The 16981-nt window shown below is 41.0% G+C and overlaps 1 protein-coding gene across 1 annotated transcript in view; it reads right to left on the reverse strand.

The window, feature by feature from the left end:
* Positions 1-15558, reverse strand: part of ADGRG4 (adhesion G protein-coupled receptor G4) — an 88585-nt gene extending 73027 nt beyond the window's left edge. Inside the window, 1 exon segment of the mRNA XM_078148044.1 lies at positions 14951-15558. Within this exon segment, the coding sequence (XP_078004170.1) occupies positions 14951-15558 (608 nt within the window).
* Positions 15559-16981: the final 1423 nt, after the last annotated feature.

Consider the following 16981-nt stretch of genomic DNA (forward strand, 5'->3'; position numbering starts at 1 on the left):
TAAATAACTGAGCTCTTCTCCACTACCAAGAACCACATTTCTAATTTAGCACTGGTGGGAGTCAAGATACGTATATAAATGGGGTTGAAGCCTAAATTGCCGCCTTTCTGTTATCAGTAAAAGGAGAACAGGTCCATCGGCGGGCACCATTAGGGCTCGTGCCCCACACAAGGCCAATCAGAGCCGTTACTGTCCTCTAGGCCCCACCCTCCACCCCCCCCACCTCCAGCCTCCCTAGGAGTTGGGGGGGGGAGGGTGGTAAGAAGAGAGGAGCTGGGGCTGAGCCTGCTGGGCCACACAGATTTTTTAATGAACTGCCTCATGGTTATAAGAAGGTCGCAAGGCTGAAGATTTTCAGGGATGATATTGGTAGAAGGAATTTAATTAACTGTCAACTGCTTCGAGCAGAAACATGACACAGGATGAAATTATGCCAAAGTTTTAGGAATTGGTGACGTTGAGTTTTCAAAACTTAGGATAAAGTAGCAGGACAATGTAGTTTAAGGCCTTATTAGGATTTTATGAATTATAGACAGGAAAAGAGCAGTGAAGTTTTCATACTGAAAGGCCTGAGACTCCAGTCAAAAACCATTAAGAGGAGATGCCAATTAGTACATTAGTGGACTCTGTAAGGACAAATAATACACAGAAGGATCTGAAAGATGTTGTTTTCACAATCTGGACTGGATACATGATCAGTACTACTCCACTGTACTCAGAACCAGACGTAATAGGTTTGATTAGGCTGGGACAAGTTTGTTCAGACAGGGGTTGCATGTATCCAGTTTGACAAAAGATCAGAAACAAGAAGAGGGTGAAATGGGAACAAGCCAGGCTAGCTTTAGGCAATGGCTGCTCATCTGGGAGGCCATGGGGAGCCGCCCCAGCACCTGGAGATGCAGTACTGCATCCAGCTCTGTTTCCATAGCAACAAGAATCACTCAACCAGGGCTTCCTGAACACATCCACTCTAATCAGGAGCTACTGCTGAATTTGGCTTTGGTCCTTAAGGGGTAAGGGCATCAAAAACATATCTTTCACCCTTCCCCAACTCTATATCTGTTTACCAGTTTCAAACCCCAGGCTCCTCTCAACCTTGCAGCAATCCTAAGCAGAATTAAAATGTGGTGCTGCTTTCTCAGCTGTATCACTCATCACCTGCGCAATTTGGAGAGGCCAGCTTATCCTTATGGGTTATACAAATCTTGACTTGGCTTTCTGGTATAAATGTCCCAGGATGCATCTTCTAGCTTGGTGCATCTTCATCTACATAACTGTATTATCTTGGATAAGATGCTGATGAGATTTAAAATCCTCTTGCAGACTTAGCCTCTTGAGGGCCAGATGTGGAGTTGTTCATGATTTCAATACCATTAAGTGCAAAGGCAAAGGTTTCATTTTAGGCAGCTGAGTGGAACAGTTCATAGAAGTGTACTGATTGGATTTGCAGTCAAGAAGACCTGAGTTTAAATCCTGCCTCAGACATTATTTGTGTGGCCCTGAGTAAACAATTTAAAGGACCCTCCATACCTCACTTTCCTCATCTGTAAAGATAATGATGAACTACAGATATAAAAAAGCACTTTGCAAAACCCTGAAGCATGATTTCTTTTACCAAACTATGAAGCCTCTGGCCAATAGCAAGTCTCATGGGCTGCCTACAGTAGTTGGCAGGGGAAGGGGCAAAGGACGTTTTCCTTCAAAACCAACAAGATTCACAAATATTACTTTGTAATATAGCTCTGTCGAGCTCTGGACCTGGAGTCAGGAGATCTCAGTTCAAATCTGACTTCAGATCCTAGCTATGTGACTCTGGGCAGGTCACTTATCCCCAGGGGTTTACCTCAGTTCCCTCATTTATAAGATGGGCATAATAATAGCACCTACCTCCCAGCACTGTTGTTAAAACACTTAGCGAAGTCCCAGCACATGTAGGTGCATATAATGTTAGCTGTTTATTATTATTGCTGACTACCACTGTTTGGTAGGGAATGATCACATTGATACCAATTGAAGCACTTGTTCATGTAAAATTCATTCTGCACCAATTTTTATGTGTTTGTGTCATACTGCAAATGAGAAGTGAAAAGATTTTTTAATACTCTTGGATTCAACCAATATGTTCAAATGTTAGAGATCCCCCAATGCTAGACCAGTTTTAAGGTTCTTAAGTTAATTTCCTTTGAAATATATGAAACAGTCATGTGAGTAGACTGAATTAACTAACCAGCCCCTCTGGATCAGTGGTAAAAAATGAGGCATGCTTTAACTTACAAGACAAAAATTTGTTTCATTTAGTGTTTCCACAAACTGGAAAAACGATTTTTTTTTTCTTTTTAGCTGTTTAAAGATGTTAGACTGACACTGAGTGGGTTTTTCCTCAATAGCTTAAACATTTAAAATGATTGATGCCTTGAAGATTGACAGTAAATTGCTTTCCAAAGTAGATCTCATTGCCACTTAATCTTCAGGGTTTTTAAAGTGGTCTTAAGAGTAAGTGGCATGCCTGCCTCAACTTTTAATACCACTGGAGAGGATGAGAGTAATCGTATGTTGAGCCATGGCCAAGCTGTGGAAATAAAAGTATGGAGATTTTTCAGAAGTCCAAATCTGAATAGGAAATGGACAAAGGAGATTCAAAGAACCTCCAAGAGAATTGCAGAATTGAATTGAATTTCCAAGACATCTGGAACATGGGTTGGTTGATCCTTTGACATCCTGAATCTTTTGTTGAAAGGGCACATATGACCTACAGCACTTCCCAAATCTGTCCTGCCCTTTTGGCCTCAGGATTGGATCTCTTGGTTTGGATCCTGGTTGTCCCTATAGTGAGGAATGGGCCCTTCTCAGCTTAGTTGTTCTGATCACCAGGCAGTCCACTAACTCATGATCTCAGCACAGCAAGTTCCTTGGAACGGATACTGAGAAGTGCCCCCAACTGTTCTGGTTCTCTGGGGAGATCTGTAGACTGAAAGAAATCACTTCATCTCTAAACTACCCAGGGACGTACGTGTATTTGCCCTGAACACCAAGATTTCTTAGTAGGACTCTAGCAAGAGTTCTTAGATGGTAAATGAACATCACACTGTCCTTGTGCACGTCTTGACATTTACCATTTCTGAGTTGAAGTTTGTAAGCCCAGAACTAACAGTTCTCAGAGATTTATTCAGTTTATGAGTCTTCCTGTCTTCTCTGAGACTCCAAACTATGGCATTACATGTGTACACTACAAGTGGCCTGGTCTGACTCCAGTAAGCTTTGCTGCCGAGGGCTCAGCGCCCCCAAGCAGGTTCAGAAGTGAGTCATTAGAATGCTCATGGGTCTTCCTCAGGTAGGACTTCTGGTCCCTACCAAAACTAACTTAATTTTCTTGAACATCTGCCTCTCACAATCTCAACTCTGAAATCAGCACTGGAAGTGATGCTGTCCAATTAACTATCTACCCAGCAGGAGCCAGACACATGGAACTTTCCTGTGGTTAGCTGTGGTCCACAGCTACTGTGAGAACAGGCCACATCAGACTCAGGCCTGTCTCCTTCCACTTGGTTACAGCTCTAAGTCCATGTGTCTTTCTCACACTCACTGCTTGGGAGTACGATCCTTTCTTTCCCTCTACCTCTTCTTTTCTTGTCCCACCAGTTTCCAATTTGTTTTATACTTAGCACACTGGAAAGATACCTAAGCATCAGAGCCTGGGATGGGGTTGAGAAAGGACAGTAAACTGTAGAACATAGACAGTTTTGGGGGGAATGTAGTCCAGAGACCAAGTAACCCAGTAACCAAGACTTTCCCTGCCCCTCCCAAGCACTTGGGGACTCTGGTGGTCCTATGACTGGGCTATAGCTCCAAAAGGGTGAACCAGGACTTTTTAAAGAATCTGCAGGGCCACATTCAGGTCACAGCTCTCATCCCACCAAGTAAGTCTCAGTGATATATATTGACATGAGTTCATATTTGCCTTTCATTTAGAATTTCAAGTTCTAGGTATGTATACCAGCAAGATCATGATGAGATCCTTAGAATCTACGACAGAAGAGAAACCTAAGTAATGATGATAACAATAGCTAACATTTATATAGTGCCTACTATGTGCCAGGCACTGTGCCAAGCACTTTACTATTATTATCTCATTTGATTCTCACAACAACTCTGGGAGGTAAGTCCTGTTATTATTATCCCCATTTTACAGATGAGGAAACTGAGGCAAAGAGAAGTTAAGTGACTTGTCTAGGGTCACACAGCTAGTAAGTGTCTGAAGCTGGAAGACTCAGGTCTTCCTGCCTCCAGGCCTGGCACTCAGTCCATTCCACTACCTAGCAAACCCTGTGTTGTTAGAAGAGGTTTCAAAGGGTTCAGAGAAAGGATAGGTAGGATACCATGGTCTCCAGAACACATCTACATTTCCTGGAGAAGATGTAAATTCTCCTTGTCCTGGAAAATGTGATTAAGCAGGCCATGTTTAAGAATATGATAGGGTTGGGGCAGCTAGGTGGTGCAGTAGATAGAGCTACAGCCTTGGGGTCAGGAGGACCTGAGGTCAAATCTGGCCTCAGACACTTGATACTTACTAGCTGTGTGACCCTGGGCAAGTCACTTAACCCTAACTGCCTCACCCCCCAAAAAAAAAGAATATGATACGGTTGATATGATGGACCAGTATGGCGTCATTATGGCAAATACTGAGCTGGGACCCAGGTGATAGATACATGAGTGACTTGGAATAGCATAAATAGGATGGCACACCTGTCCACTCAGCAGATGACACAAAAGCTGGGAAGGCTAGCTAATATGGTAGGTGATGATGTCAGGATCCAGAGATCTTAATAGGCTAGAATTTTGAACCAAGATATAACTTTAAGAGCCAGATGGGACAGAAACAGGCCTAGAGAGAGCTGAAGTAATTGGCCAACGTCCCACAACTAGTAAATAAATGGTTTGTCATTTTCTGGTTGGGTTTTGTTATGGGCCCCGGTACCAACACTTGTCCCTTTTGAGTTTCATGTTTGCCCTATATAGAGGAAAAGTGATTTTCTACAGGTGATGAAATGTACTTCTCTCCTTTCGGTGGAGAACTGGGGGACTCTGGGTACTGAATGTTGCACACAGAGCAGACAGCCCCTTGTATGGTTTAACTTAACTGGTTTTTGGTGTGAATGCTCAGATTTCAGAGAAGGATATCTAGAAATGACTAATGCAAAAAAATTTTACCTTTAAAAAAATATTCAAACTGGGCTGAATTTATTGTTTTTTTTAAATTTTGCCTAGAACAGCTATGCCCTGTGAGCTGACCCCCATAGTTAATACAAAACTACTTCTGTGATCGTCAGATCTGTATACATATTTCCTGAATTTACTTCTGTAGCTGACTTTCAGCCAGCAACGCAAGGAGGGTTCATGTCATTTGCATGGATGACCCTTTGTGCTTCCAGTTTTTGAAGTGGGGATAAGCCAAGCTAATTCAAAAGGGTAAGGGGGAGTGGGGAGGGAGTTCGATGCCATTTGCTCTTAAGCTCTAGACAAAATTCTGCCTGGTAATTATTGGACCCCATGAAGCTAAGCTATGGCCTCTGAATATGGATGAGGACGTCTGTTAGAGATGTACCTGCCAGCAGAATATTAAGTAGAACATTTGTTAAGGTGTCTAAGGAAGGTTGTGATTTGGCGCTATCACCTCATATTAAAATTGGGTTTTGCCAGCTGCAGATCTCATTTGTTTTTTTCCATTGATCATGACCTCTGTAAATTATAATTCCAAATCTATTTATTAGAGCAGAGTGAGAAAATAGTGACTAGGACCGACCAATCAGATACTTCTAGGGGGACAGAATAAACACATGAGGAGAAGGAATTTTCAAAATGGGGACTGAACTCCTCTACCAGGCAAGGAATAAAACTTGACTCGTGCATGAGCAGAGTAGAGCAGCCATAGCAAGTGATACAGGGGAATCAGAGCTGAGCAACTATCTCTGAGGCCAGAGTACAATGGGGCCCAGAGGCAGGGAAAGGCAAGGAAAGCCATTTTCAGTAGACTAGCAGGAAGCTTGATTTTCCCACTTTTCCTGTCACAGAGATGTGAACTATTTACATTCAAGCTGCTAAGGGGAAGGAAAATTGATTCCTTCAGAGTTTAACTTTTTTTGGATTGGCCTTGCCTATCTGCCAGTGAGGTGCTTCTTATCAGCAAAAAAAAAAAGGAAATGATCATAAATGTGTGTGTGTGTGTGTGTGTGTGTGTGAGAGAGAGAGAGAGAGAGAGAGAGAGAGAGAGAGAGAGAGAGAGAGAGAGAGAGAGAGAGAGAGAGAAGAGGAACATACAGAGAGGACAAACATCAAAAGAGAGGGAGAGAGAAAGGAAGGAAGTAGGGGAGGGATGTCAGCCCCAGCAGCAGAGCTAGGGACTAAAACCCAGTTTTGTGCTTTTCAGTCCATGCCCCTTCCCTTCTCTGGAAAAAGAAAAGGCTGGGAGATGAATAAGATATCATATCCTTCCCATAATTCCCCTTTTGGGGGCAGAGGTTTTAGTGCCAAAGTAGGGGTGGGTGAATCAGACAGAGATACTGCTCCTGCTAGAGTTAGCCCAGGTGGCTGTGGCAGCTGGTAGCAGAATTTCCCTAGGCAGCAGGCAAACTTTCAAGGGAGTTCCCTTTAGCACAAGGAAGCCTCTAAAGGTTTATTAATAAGGCATCTTCAATCCCTCCTTCACCACTGGTTCCTTGCCATCTGCCTACAAACGTGCTCAGGTCTCCCCAATCCTAAAAAAACCCGTTCCCTTGGCTCTTCCAGCCCAGCCAATATACCCAAATACTTTTCTTTTATTTATAAATCCTGTTGTGTCTATTCCTTTGCTCAAAAATCTTCAGTGACTCCCTATTCCCCAGCTGACACACCGCCCTCCTCTGGATCTGCTCTTACCTCTCTATTTCTCTGTCTCCTTCACTGAGTCCTTTTCCCTTTTCTGATTCTTTAATGTAGGTATTCCTCAAGAGTCCTGTCCTTGGCCATCTCTTCTTCTCTGTACACTCCTTCCCTTGGTAACTTCCATGACTTCAGCTACCACTTCTATGCAGATGACTCTCACATCTCTATCTCCAGCCCTGGCCTCTCTTCTGTGTTCCAGATCCACATCTCCTACTTATCTCTATCTGGTTGTTCTAACAGTACCTCAAACTCACAATGCCAAAGCCCAAACTCATTATCTTTTCTCTTAAACCTACTCTTCATTTTGACTTCACTGTCAGCACTACCAATTGCTTTGTCTCCCATGTCCATGACTTGGGATTACTGTTGACTCTTCCCTTTCCTTCAGTAGACCCTGCAATAGACCGGTTGGACAATACCCTCTACCTCCAGCCTCCTCTTTCTCTGTACCAATGCCAGAATGTTTGTGTTTAATGTATGTATTCCTTCAATTAGTCAACCATATTTGTTAAGTGCTTACTATGTGCCAGGCACTGTGCAAAGTGCTGAGGTTACAAAGAAAAGAGAAGTACATGATTCCTGGCTTCAAGGAATTCTAATGGGGGAGATGATATGCAAATAACTATAGACATACAAGATAGATACAGCACAAATGGGAGGTAGTCTCAGCTGGAAAACACTAGCCCTTATGGGAGAACGGAGTAGAACACAAGACTTGAGCTGAGTCTTGAGGGAAGCCAGGAAAACTAAGAGATGTAGGTGAAGGAGGGCCTTCCAGTCATGGGGGAGAGGCAGTGCAAAGACATGGAGTTGGAAGAAGTATGAGTGTCATGTCTGAGGAAGAACAAGGAAGCCAATGTCACTGCATTATAGGGAATACATGGAAGGGAGTCAAGTATAAGGAGACTAAAAGGTTGTAAAGGACTTTGAATACTAAACAGAGGATTATATCTTTTTATTGCACAGATCTGGTCATTTAGATCATTTTATTTCTTTACTCAAAAACTCTTTAGTAACTTCCTGTGACCTTAGAAATAAGTTTTAAATTCCTCTACTTGACCCTCCATAATTTCACACCATCCTACTTTTCTGGTCTTATCCTACTTTCTCTTTGTTCCAGCCCAAACTCTAAATCTATGATCTTCTGCCTTCCCCAAACACCCTATATGGCCTGGCCTTTGTTCCCTATACTTCGAAGTCCCTCCCTCCCCACTTTGCCTGTGAGACAGATAGAGCAGGATTTATTGTTTTATTATCCCCATCTTAGACATGAAAAACAGATTCAGAGAGGGGAAGTAACTTGTCTAATACCATATAGCTAGAGTTAAATGATTCGAGGCCTAATCATTCTAGTGATGGAACCATTCCAACACTTCTGATGCCTCTTACTGAATGCGACTCTTCATCCCTTGGAAAAATGCCAGATCTTTCTGTGTGTGTGTGTGTGTGTGTGTGTGTGTATAACTGGGAAAGTAGCCAATAAGCTCCCAGTTCTTATGAGCATCCACAGTTATGCTCTGCCTGCTACAAACCTCCACGTGGACTTCAGGGCATACACAGATATGTTATGACATTCTCCTTACTGTGTGGAAAAGGAGACTTTTGAGTGGCTGCTGACAAACTGCAAAGTGATAGACTCCATAGGATACCTACAGAGAGAAACCTCAGATTCAACTGACCCAGAAATATTTTTTTAAATTTCTATAGGTGGTAGGGCCTGAAATTGTCTCCAGAGGTGAAGGACCAAAATTGGGTGGTAGGTTTCCTAAAAATGTTACCCACAGTAAGCAAAATCCTAAAGATTTTTGTTATAACCTTTGGTCATCTTAAAGGGTTACAAAGTTGAGATGGGGATCCTACATCATTAGAATGCATAAGACCAACAGAACAACAGTGATTGGAAAGAGCTGCCATTTTCTCAAAGGATGAAGAGTCAGAGTCAGTAAGAGAGATCTCAAGGACAAAAATGTTGGAATGGCTCCATCAGTGGAAAAAGGAATAATCAAGAAAGAAATAACATGCATGTATTTAATAATATAACCTAAAAAAAAGTGAAGGGAAAGAGAGTAGAAGACTTCTTTGTTCATGGGCATCACATTTGCAAAAGAAAAGTTAAGTGAGTTGCCATAAGTTATAGATAGCAAGCAAAAGAGAAATAAGGGCAACTATATGGCACTTTAATGGATAGAGCACTGGGCCCACAGTCAGGAAGACCTGAGTTCAAATCTGGCCTCAGACACTTACTAAACTGTGTGACCCTGGGCAAGTCATTTCACCCTATTTGCCTCAGTTTCCTCATTTGGAAAATGAGCTGGAGAAGGAAATGGCAAACTATTCCAGTATCTTTGCCCAAAAAAAACCCTAAATGGGCTCACAAAGGGTCAGACACAACTGAAAAAGAGAAATAAAAAAAATATAGAACAGAGCAAAATTGGGGAGTCTTGATAGGTTGGTGGAAAAAATGCTAAGTTTGTAGTCAGAGTTGCTGTGTACAAGTCCTGGCCCTGCCACTTATTATCTATGTGACCATGAGCAAGTCACAGACTCTCTGTCCCTCAGTTTCCTCATCTAGAAAATGAGGTATTTCTGAAAAAGATGACCCACATGATTCCTTCCAGTTCTAAATCTATAATCCTGGAATACTGGGGAAATGAGATTAAACAGCTAGCAATAGAGACTTGACCTGTGATTTCATTGGTATAGGGAGCTCTTGCTGAGCGACTGTCTTTGCCAGTTTTCCTTCTCTGCAATTTATAGGGAGTAGCCTAGATTACCAAGAGGTCAAGTGACTTGCCCAGAGTAGAGGTCATCCTGGCTTTGAAACTAGCTCTACCCACTACAACACTATGCTGGAGGTTCATGGCAAAATTTGAATGGGTTTAATAGAGAATTTTTTTTTAACAGAGAATATTTTTTTCTTTTTTCGAATGTGGATGGGGCATTTACAAAAACTGATCATACTCCATGCCCCAAAGAATTTATAAATAAATGCAAGGGGAAAAAAACACTTGAAATTTTAAACATTTTTTATAGACCATCACACAAAATAGTAATCCATAAGAGAAATGGGAAGCAAAGTGCCTACTGCATAAAGTCTGGCTCCAACATCATGATTCTTGGAAGCAGGGGGCCACCAAGCTGTCTAAAGAGGGGCTGCTTAGGTCAGAAATGGAGCAGGTCAAAGCTCCCATGCCAACCAGCAGTGGGCACCTATGAGTAACTACTACACTTACAGCCCAGGCTCCAACAAAAAAAAAAATGCTTAGATCAAAGACCAAATTAAAAATTATATTGAATATAATGACAATAATAAAAGAACACATTAAAATTTATGAGACACAGTGAAAGCAGTTCTTAGAGGCAAATTTATTTTCCTGTGCTCTTATAGGAAGAAAATAGAAGAAGAGAATATTAATGAGTTGAATTTGCAATTAAAAAGGAGAAAAATCAATAAAAAGAACACTAAAATAAGCACAAAAGATGATAGAGCTCAATTCGAAGGAGAAATTAACAGAAGTGAGAGCCAGAACAACAAACTGAATAAATAAAACAACCAATTTTTAAAAGATCCACAAAACTGATAAACAGTTAATTAAATCAAAAATTAGAGCCAAGGCAACCAAATTATCAAAACAAAAAGGGCAGAACCACATTGAATAATGAGGGAAAATTTAAAAAGTAGTTGAGAATAGTGCATGCAATTACGCTAGAAAAACTGAGAATGCAAAAGAAATGGATGAGTGCATTAAATATATAAAGCATCCAAATTGATAAAATGAGAAATAGATCATCTAAACAGAATAATAACAGAAAAATAAATTGAACAGCATATTAATGAACTGCCATGTAAAAAGGAAGGAAAGAAACAAGCATTTATTAAGTGCCTGGTATAGGCCAGGCACTGTGCTCAGTTCTTCCTGACTCCAAGCCCAATACTCTATCCACAGTGCCACCTAGCTGCTGATGTACAAAAATAATAATAAATAGCTAACATTTATATAGTGCCTATTATGTGCTACAGAAATCAGCTAGGTGGCGCTGCAGTGAATAGAACGCGGGGCCTGGAGTCAGGAAGACTCATCTTCCAGAGTTCAAATCTGGCCTCAGACACTGATTAGTTATGTGACCATGGGCAAGTCACTTCACCCTGTTTGCCTCAGTTTCCTTATCTGTAAAATGACCTGGAGAAGGAAATGGCGAACCACTCCAGAATCTCTGCCAAGAAAACCGCAAATGGGGTCACAGAGAGTCAGACAACTGAACCTACTGAATAACAACAAACTTGCCAGGCACTTGTATTAAGCACTTTACAAAGATTATATCATTTGCTCCTCACAACAAGCCTGGGAGGTAGGTGCTATTATGATCCCCATTTTACATATGAGGAAACTGAGGCTGACAGAGGTGAAGTGACTTGCCCAGGGTCATACAGCTAGTCCAAGGCTGAATTACAACTCAGGTCTTCCTGACTCCAGGCCCAATATCTGTGCACTCTGGCACCACCTAGCTGCTGATGTGCAAAAACATACCAGGACCAAATTAAACAAAATTTATTATAAAGAGCTCATATAAATTTATGTCCATACTCTAGTAGCTAAGTGGTCAAAAGATATGAACAGGTAATTCTTGAAAGAAGAAATATAAATTGTTAGCAGCCATTTTTAAAAAGATGTTCAAAATCTCTAATAATCAGAGTAATACAAATCCAAGTAACTGAGATCCCACTTGACACCCATCAGCCGTGCCCTCACAGTGCTAATAGATTTGTGAAGAGACTCAATATTTCTGTAAAGCAATGTAGAGTCTTTCACATTTCAAAATATGAGAAGTCAGGAAGAGAAATAAGAAAGAAATAGCAGAACTGAATATTGAATGAAACATTGAAAAATGTGATAAGAGTTACCTAAATGTATATTCCCTTTGACTCTATGTTCCCACTAGGAAAACAAAAAACAAAAACAACCTAGCTGTACAGAAACATTCACTATAGACGGACTGAACAAATATCCTTCTACCATAAAGAAGACCTTAAAAGTATATTATACAAAGGATTATGGGTGAAGAAATCAAAAACAAAGCAACAGTTTGCCCATTAGTTCAACTACGTAGTGGAAAAAAAAAACAGCAACAACAACAAATATATTTTCTCCACATAGAAAAACAAGCCCAGAAGGATCAGAACAAGGATGCTGCAGGTACCATCACTTGAAAGTGATAGTATCTTGGGGATAGGAGTGACAATCAGGAAACTATAGAAGCTGTATATAGACACAAGTAGAAACACAATTTCTTTGTTAAATGTTAAATGTCCTTTGTGAAATCTTACATGCTCATTTTTCTTCTTATGCACTCATTTATATATTTATGTTTGAATACCTGAAGTTGGCAATGGAAGTTCAAATCTAAATTTTAAAAAAAACTAAGGAAAGAAGGGGCTGACATGATTAAGTCATATGAATTCCATCTCAAATAGATAAGTTCTCTAAAGTTCTTGACACATAGATAAATTTCTCAAAGCTCAACTCAAGCACTACCTCATACATGAGGCCTTTCTTGGTCTCCCAATTACCTTCCCCCCACTCAAATTTTCTCCTCTCAAATTAGATCAGGGGTAGGGAACCTGCGGCCTCAAGGCCACACATGGCTATCTAGGTCCTCAAGTGTGGGCCTTTTGATTGAATCCAAACGGCTGCACTTCAGGACCTAGAGGACCACATGTGGCCTTGAGGCTGCAGGTTGCCTATCCCTGGATTAGATGATCTCTAAGGTCCCTTCCAGTTCTAAATCTGTGAGCCTATTATCTATTCAAATATTTTAAATATACAATTTTGCATGTACATGGTTTTCTCACCTGATAGAGGGCAGGAATTTTTTCATCTTTGCATCTTCAATGCTTAGCACAATGCCTGGCTGATGTTGTTAACTGAGGGATCAATTGATTGATTGGACATTACTGCTCTAAGGTCATATATTTTTTGTGTTTTTAGGTTTACAAAGTATTTTCTTCATAATGACCCTGTGAGGTAGGGAGTACAGGTATCATTGACCCCATTTTACAGAAAGGCTTAGAAAGATTACCCAGAATCCCAAAGCTAGTAAGTGTCAGAACCAAGGTCTTCTGTCTCTGTGTCCAACATTCTTTCTGTCTCACTATGCTGCCTCTCAAAACCTCTTCGTTAGATGTGTTTGCTCCTTTCCCCAGTCCCTAACCCAGAATCCAGCTTTCACACCAACTGGCCAGGAAAGGTTCTCACATCAGATGCTCTACTAACCCTCAGCACGTTTATCTCCTTAAGGACTTATTTACGGGGACAGCTAGGTGGTGCAGTGGATAGAGCACTGGCCCTGAAGTCAGGAGGACCTGAGTTCAAATGCAGCCTCAGACCAAACACTTGACACTTACTAGCTGTGTGACCCTGGGCAAGTCACTTAATCTCAGTTGCCTTTAAAAAAAAGAAAGAAAGAAATATGCAATCCTAGTAACAAGTATAGTCAAGCAAAAAAAAAATCATTCATTTAAAAAAAATTAAAATTAAAAAAAATAAAAATAAATTTAAAAAACAAGTGGGGCAGCTAGGTGGCGCAGTGGATAGAGCACCAGCCCTGGATTCAGGAGGACCTGAGTTCAAATCCAGCCTCAGACACATAACACTTATTAACTGTGTGACCCTGGGCAAGTCACTTAACCTCCTTGCCTAGCTAAAAAAACCAAAACAACAACAAAAAAAACCCCAAAGAACTTATTTATGTCAAACGGGGAAAGAATTTTTACAACCAGTGTCTCTGATAAAGGCCTCATTTCTAAAATATATAGAGAACTGAGTCAAACTTATAAGAATACAAGTCATTCCCCAAATGATAAATGGTCAAAAGATATGAACAGGCAGTTTTCAGAGGAAGAAATTAAACCTCTCTGTAGTCACATGAAAAAATGTTCTAAATCACTATCGATTAGAGAAACGCAAATCAAAATGACTCTGAGGTACCACATCAAATTGGCTAACATGACAAAATAGGACAATGATAAGAGGTGGAGAAGATGTGGGAAAATTGAAACACTAATGCATTGTTGGTGGAGTTGTGAAATGATCCAACCCCATTCTGGAGAGCAATTTGGAACTGTGCCCAAAGGTCTATAAAATTGTGCATACCTTTTGACCCAGCAATACCACTTCTAGGTCTATATCCCAAAGAGATCACAAAAAAAGGAAAATGGCCCATATGTACAAAAATATTTATAGCAGCTCTTTTTGTGGTGGCAAAGAATTGGAAATTGAGGAGATGCCCATCCATTGGGGAATGGCTGAGCAAGTTGTGATATATGAATGTAATGGAATACTATTGTGCTATAAGAAATAATGAGCAGGCAGACTTCAGAAAAACCTGGAAAGACTTGTATGGACTGATGCTGAGTGAAGTGAGCAGAACCAGGAGAATGTTGTACACAATAACAGCCACACTATGTGATGACTGACTTTGATAGACTTGGATCTTCTCAGCAATACAATGATCTAAGACGTCTCCAAAAGACTCATGATGGACAATGCTATCCACATCCAGAGAAAGAACTATGGAGTCTGAATGCAAATGGAAGCATACTATTTGCTCTCTTTTCCCTTTGTTGTTTTGTTTTATTGCTTCATTCTCACAGTTCCTCCCATTTATTCTAATTGTTCTTTACATCATGACTAATGGGAAAATATGCTCAATATGAAGGTATAAGTAGAGCCTATATCAGATTGCATGCCTGTCTAAGCAGGAGGGGATGGGGCAAGGAGAGGAAGGAGGAGAAAACTTAAAACCCCAAATCTTATGGAAGTGAATGTTGAAAACTAAAAATAAATAAATTAACTATTTTTAAATCTTGTTTTCTCAGAAAAAAACCTTATTTCTGTCTCAGTATTATATATTGCAGTATATTCTAGGACTTAGATAAAGAGCCATCCCCCCTGGGACACCCACCTCCCCCAACCTGCTTGTGTAATCATGTATACCATATCTCCCAAAGAAAAATAAATATTTAACCATTTACTCACAACAGTGTAGTTGGTCATCAGTTGTGGGGGTGATATCATTGAAAAACCAATCATCTTCTTCCCAGCTCACCACATTTCCAATGTAGCATTTCTGAAAGTCCTCATTTTCCAAGATGTGATCCCACAACTGAAAGTGGTACAAGCTGCCCAGGGGGCTGTGGGCCTCTCCTTCTGCCTGGCTTCCCTCATTCCGATGGAAACGTCCTAGGACCAAACTCCCATTGGCCGTCATGTTCTGAGAATTGGCCATCACTGTCAGTAGCCTCGTCTTATTAAGGAACAGCTCTAGACTGCCCTTCACCCCATCCCATATCAGGCACATATTGTGCCATTTAAAAAGAGAAAGGCTGTGGTTAACAGGAAATGTTTTGCCCAAGATGTTTACTCTTAGCTGCCTGTAAACTCCTTCCAGTCCAAGCTCCATATGTTCAGTACCCAAGGAAGTATTTTGAGTAGTGTAAGAAAAAGCCATCCAAGTCTTCAAGTTGGTGTCCATCAGGGACAAGTCAAGACAGACTATAAGTCGGATGAGTTTAGGAATGGGATAGGCCAGTCTTATGTATTGGTTACATCTTCCCTGGAAGTCCATTCTTTTCCCTTTCATGGAAGCTGCATCTTTCCAAATGGAGAGAAAAGTAGGGGAAAGTAGAAGAGGGAGAGATGAGAGAAGAGGAAACATCAGTTTTCAGAATAGAACCATATCAAAATAAATACATACCTGATAAAGAGAAAAAAAAATAGAACCATGTTATGTGGCCTATAACTCCTATTTCTATAGGAATGTGCAATGTGTTTTGTCCCAAACAAACATGAGAGGTTGGCAGTGCAAGTATGATTATCCCCATTTTATAAATGAAGAAACTAAGGCTCACAGAGGGAAAATGACTTACTCAAGGTCACACAGCTAGGAAGAATCAGAGCTGGTATTTGAACTATAGCTCTCAGGTCAGCACTCTGCCTCACTAGATACTTTTAAATTTAATTTAAATTTTAAGTTTTATTATGATTTAAATTAAGGTCCAACTGATCACCTTTTGCTTGGGGGGGGGAGGGGAGTGGTAGCAGTGGTGAGACAGCCAGACCTCTGATCTCATCAGGGTAGGACACTCCTGGTATGGAAATTCCCTTTATCATTACATATGGACACTTCATCTATCATCTCCAATCTTAGAGTTGACATGGCAATGAGTGATTAAGTGACTTGTCCAATGTCACAAATGGGCGAGAGGCAAGATTTGAACCCAGGTCTTCTTAGCCATTACTTCATGCTGCCTCTCTTTCCTATGTCCACAGCATCTGGTATTCCCAGGTGAGGTCCCATCTAAGTACTAAGCTTGCCCACCCCTGCTTAGCTCCTGGGTTCAGATGACATTGGGCTCATTCACAGCAGTATGGCTGATGGCTAATATTTTCCATGGTGTAAATAATCCATAAGAGTAGATTGCACAAAAATAATTTTTGTCAAACTTTAAAATGTACTCTTTTTTGCAGTAGATTTCCTTCCTAATTATATTTTGCTGAGGCTAATATTAAAATGAGATTTGTGTTCCCTGAGTACATGCCATCTGGGCAATTTGGGGAAGCGGCCAGGAGTGTGTTGGGAAGTGGAGGGAAGCCAGATGTAGATGAACAATTTGCTGCCAATAGTCCACACACATATATTTTCAAAGTCACTATTTCTATTAGCTTAACTGCCTCATTATATTCGTGTTGCAACAGCAATTACTCCTCTAACGCAGCCTCCAAAGCCAAATGACAACATGATTGCTTCTGTTTTAGGACTTTGCTTCCTACCAGAATGCACCACAGGGGACCCAAAGGGTTTGGGCTGCACCAGAGAATTGGAAGGGCTAGCCTCCAAGTCAAGTCAAGTCAGCAAGCATTTATTAAGCACCTGCTGTGTGCCAGGCACTGTGCTCTCAGGGGATACCCAAAAAAAGGGGGCAAAACCCAGCCTCTGCTCTCCAGGAGCTCATCATCTAAGGGGGGGAGGAGAGAGACAACATGGAAACAGCTATGTACATACA

This window comes from Phascolarctos cinereus, unplaced genomic scaffold (genome assembly GCF_003287225.1).
Source record: "Phascolarctos cinereus isolate Bilbo 61053 unplaced genomic scaffold, phaCin_HiC Scaffold_8;HRSCAF=390, whole genome shotgun sequence".
Classification (NCBI taxonomy): Eukaryota; Metazoa; Chordata; class Mammalia; order Diprotodontia; family Phascolarctidae; genus Phascolarctos; species Phascolarctos cinereus.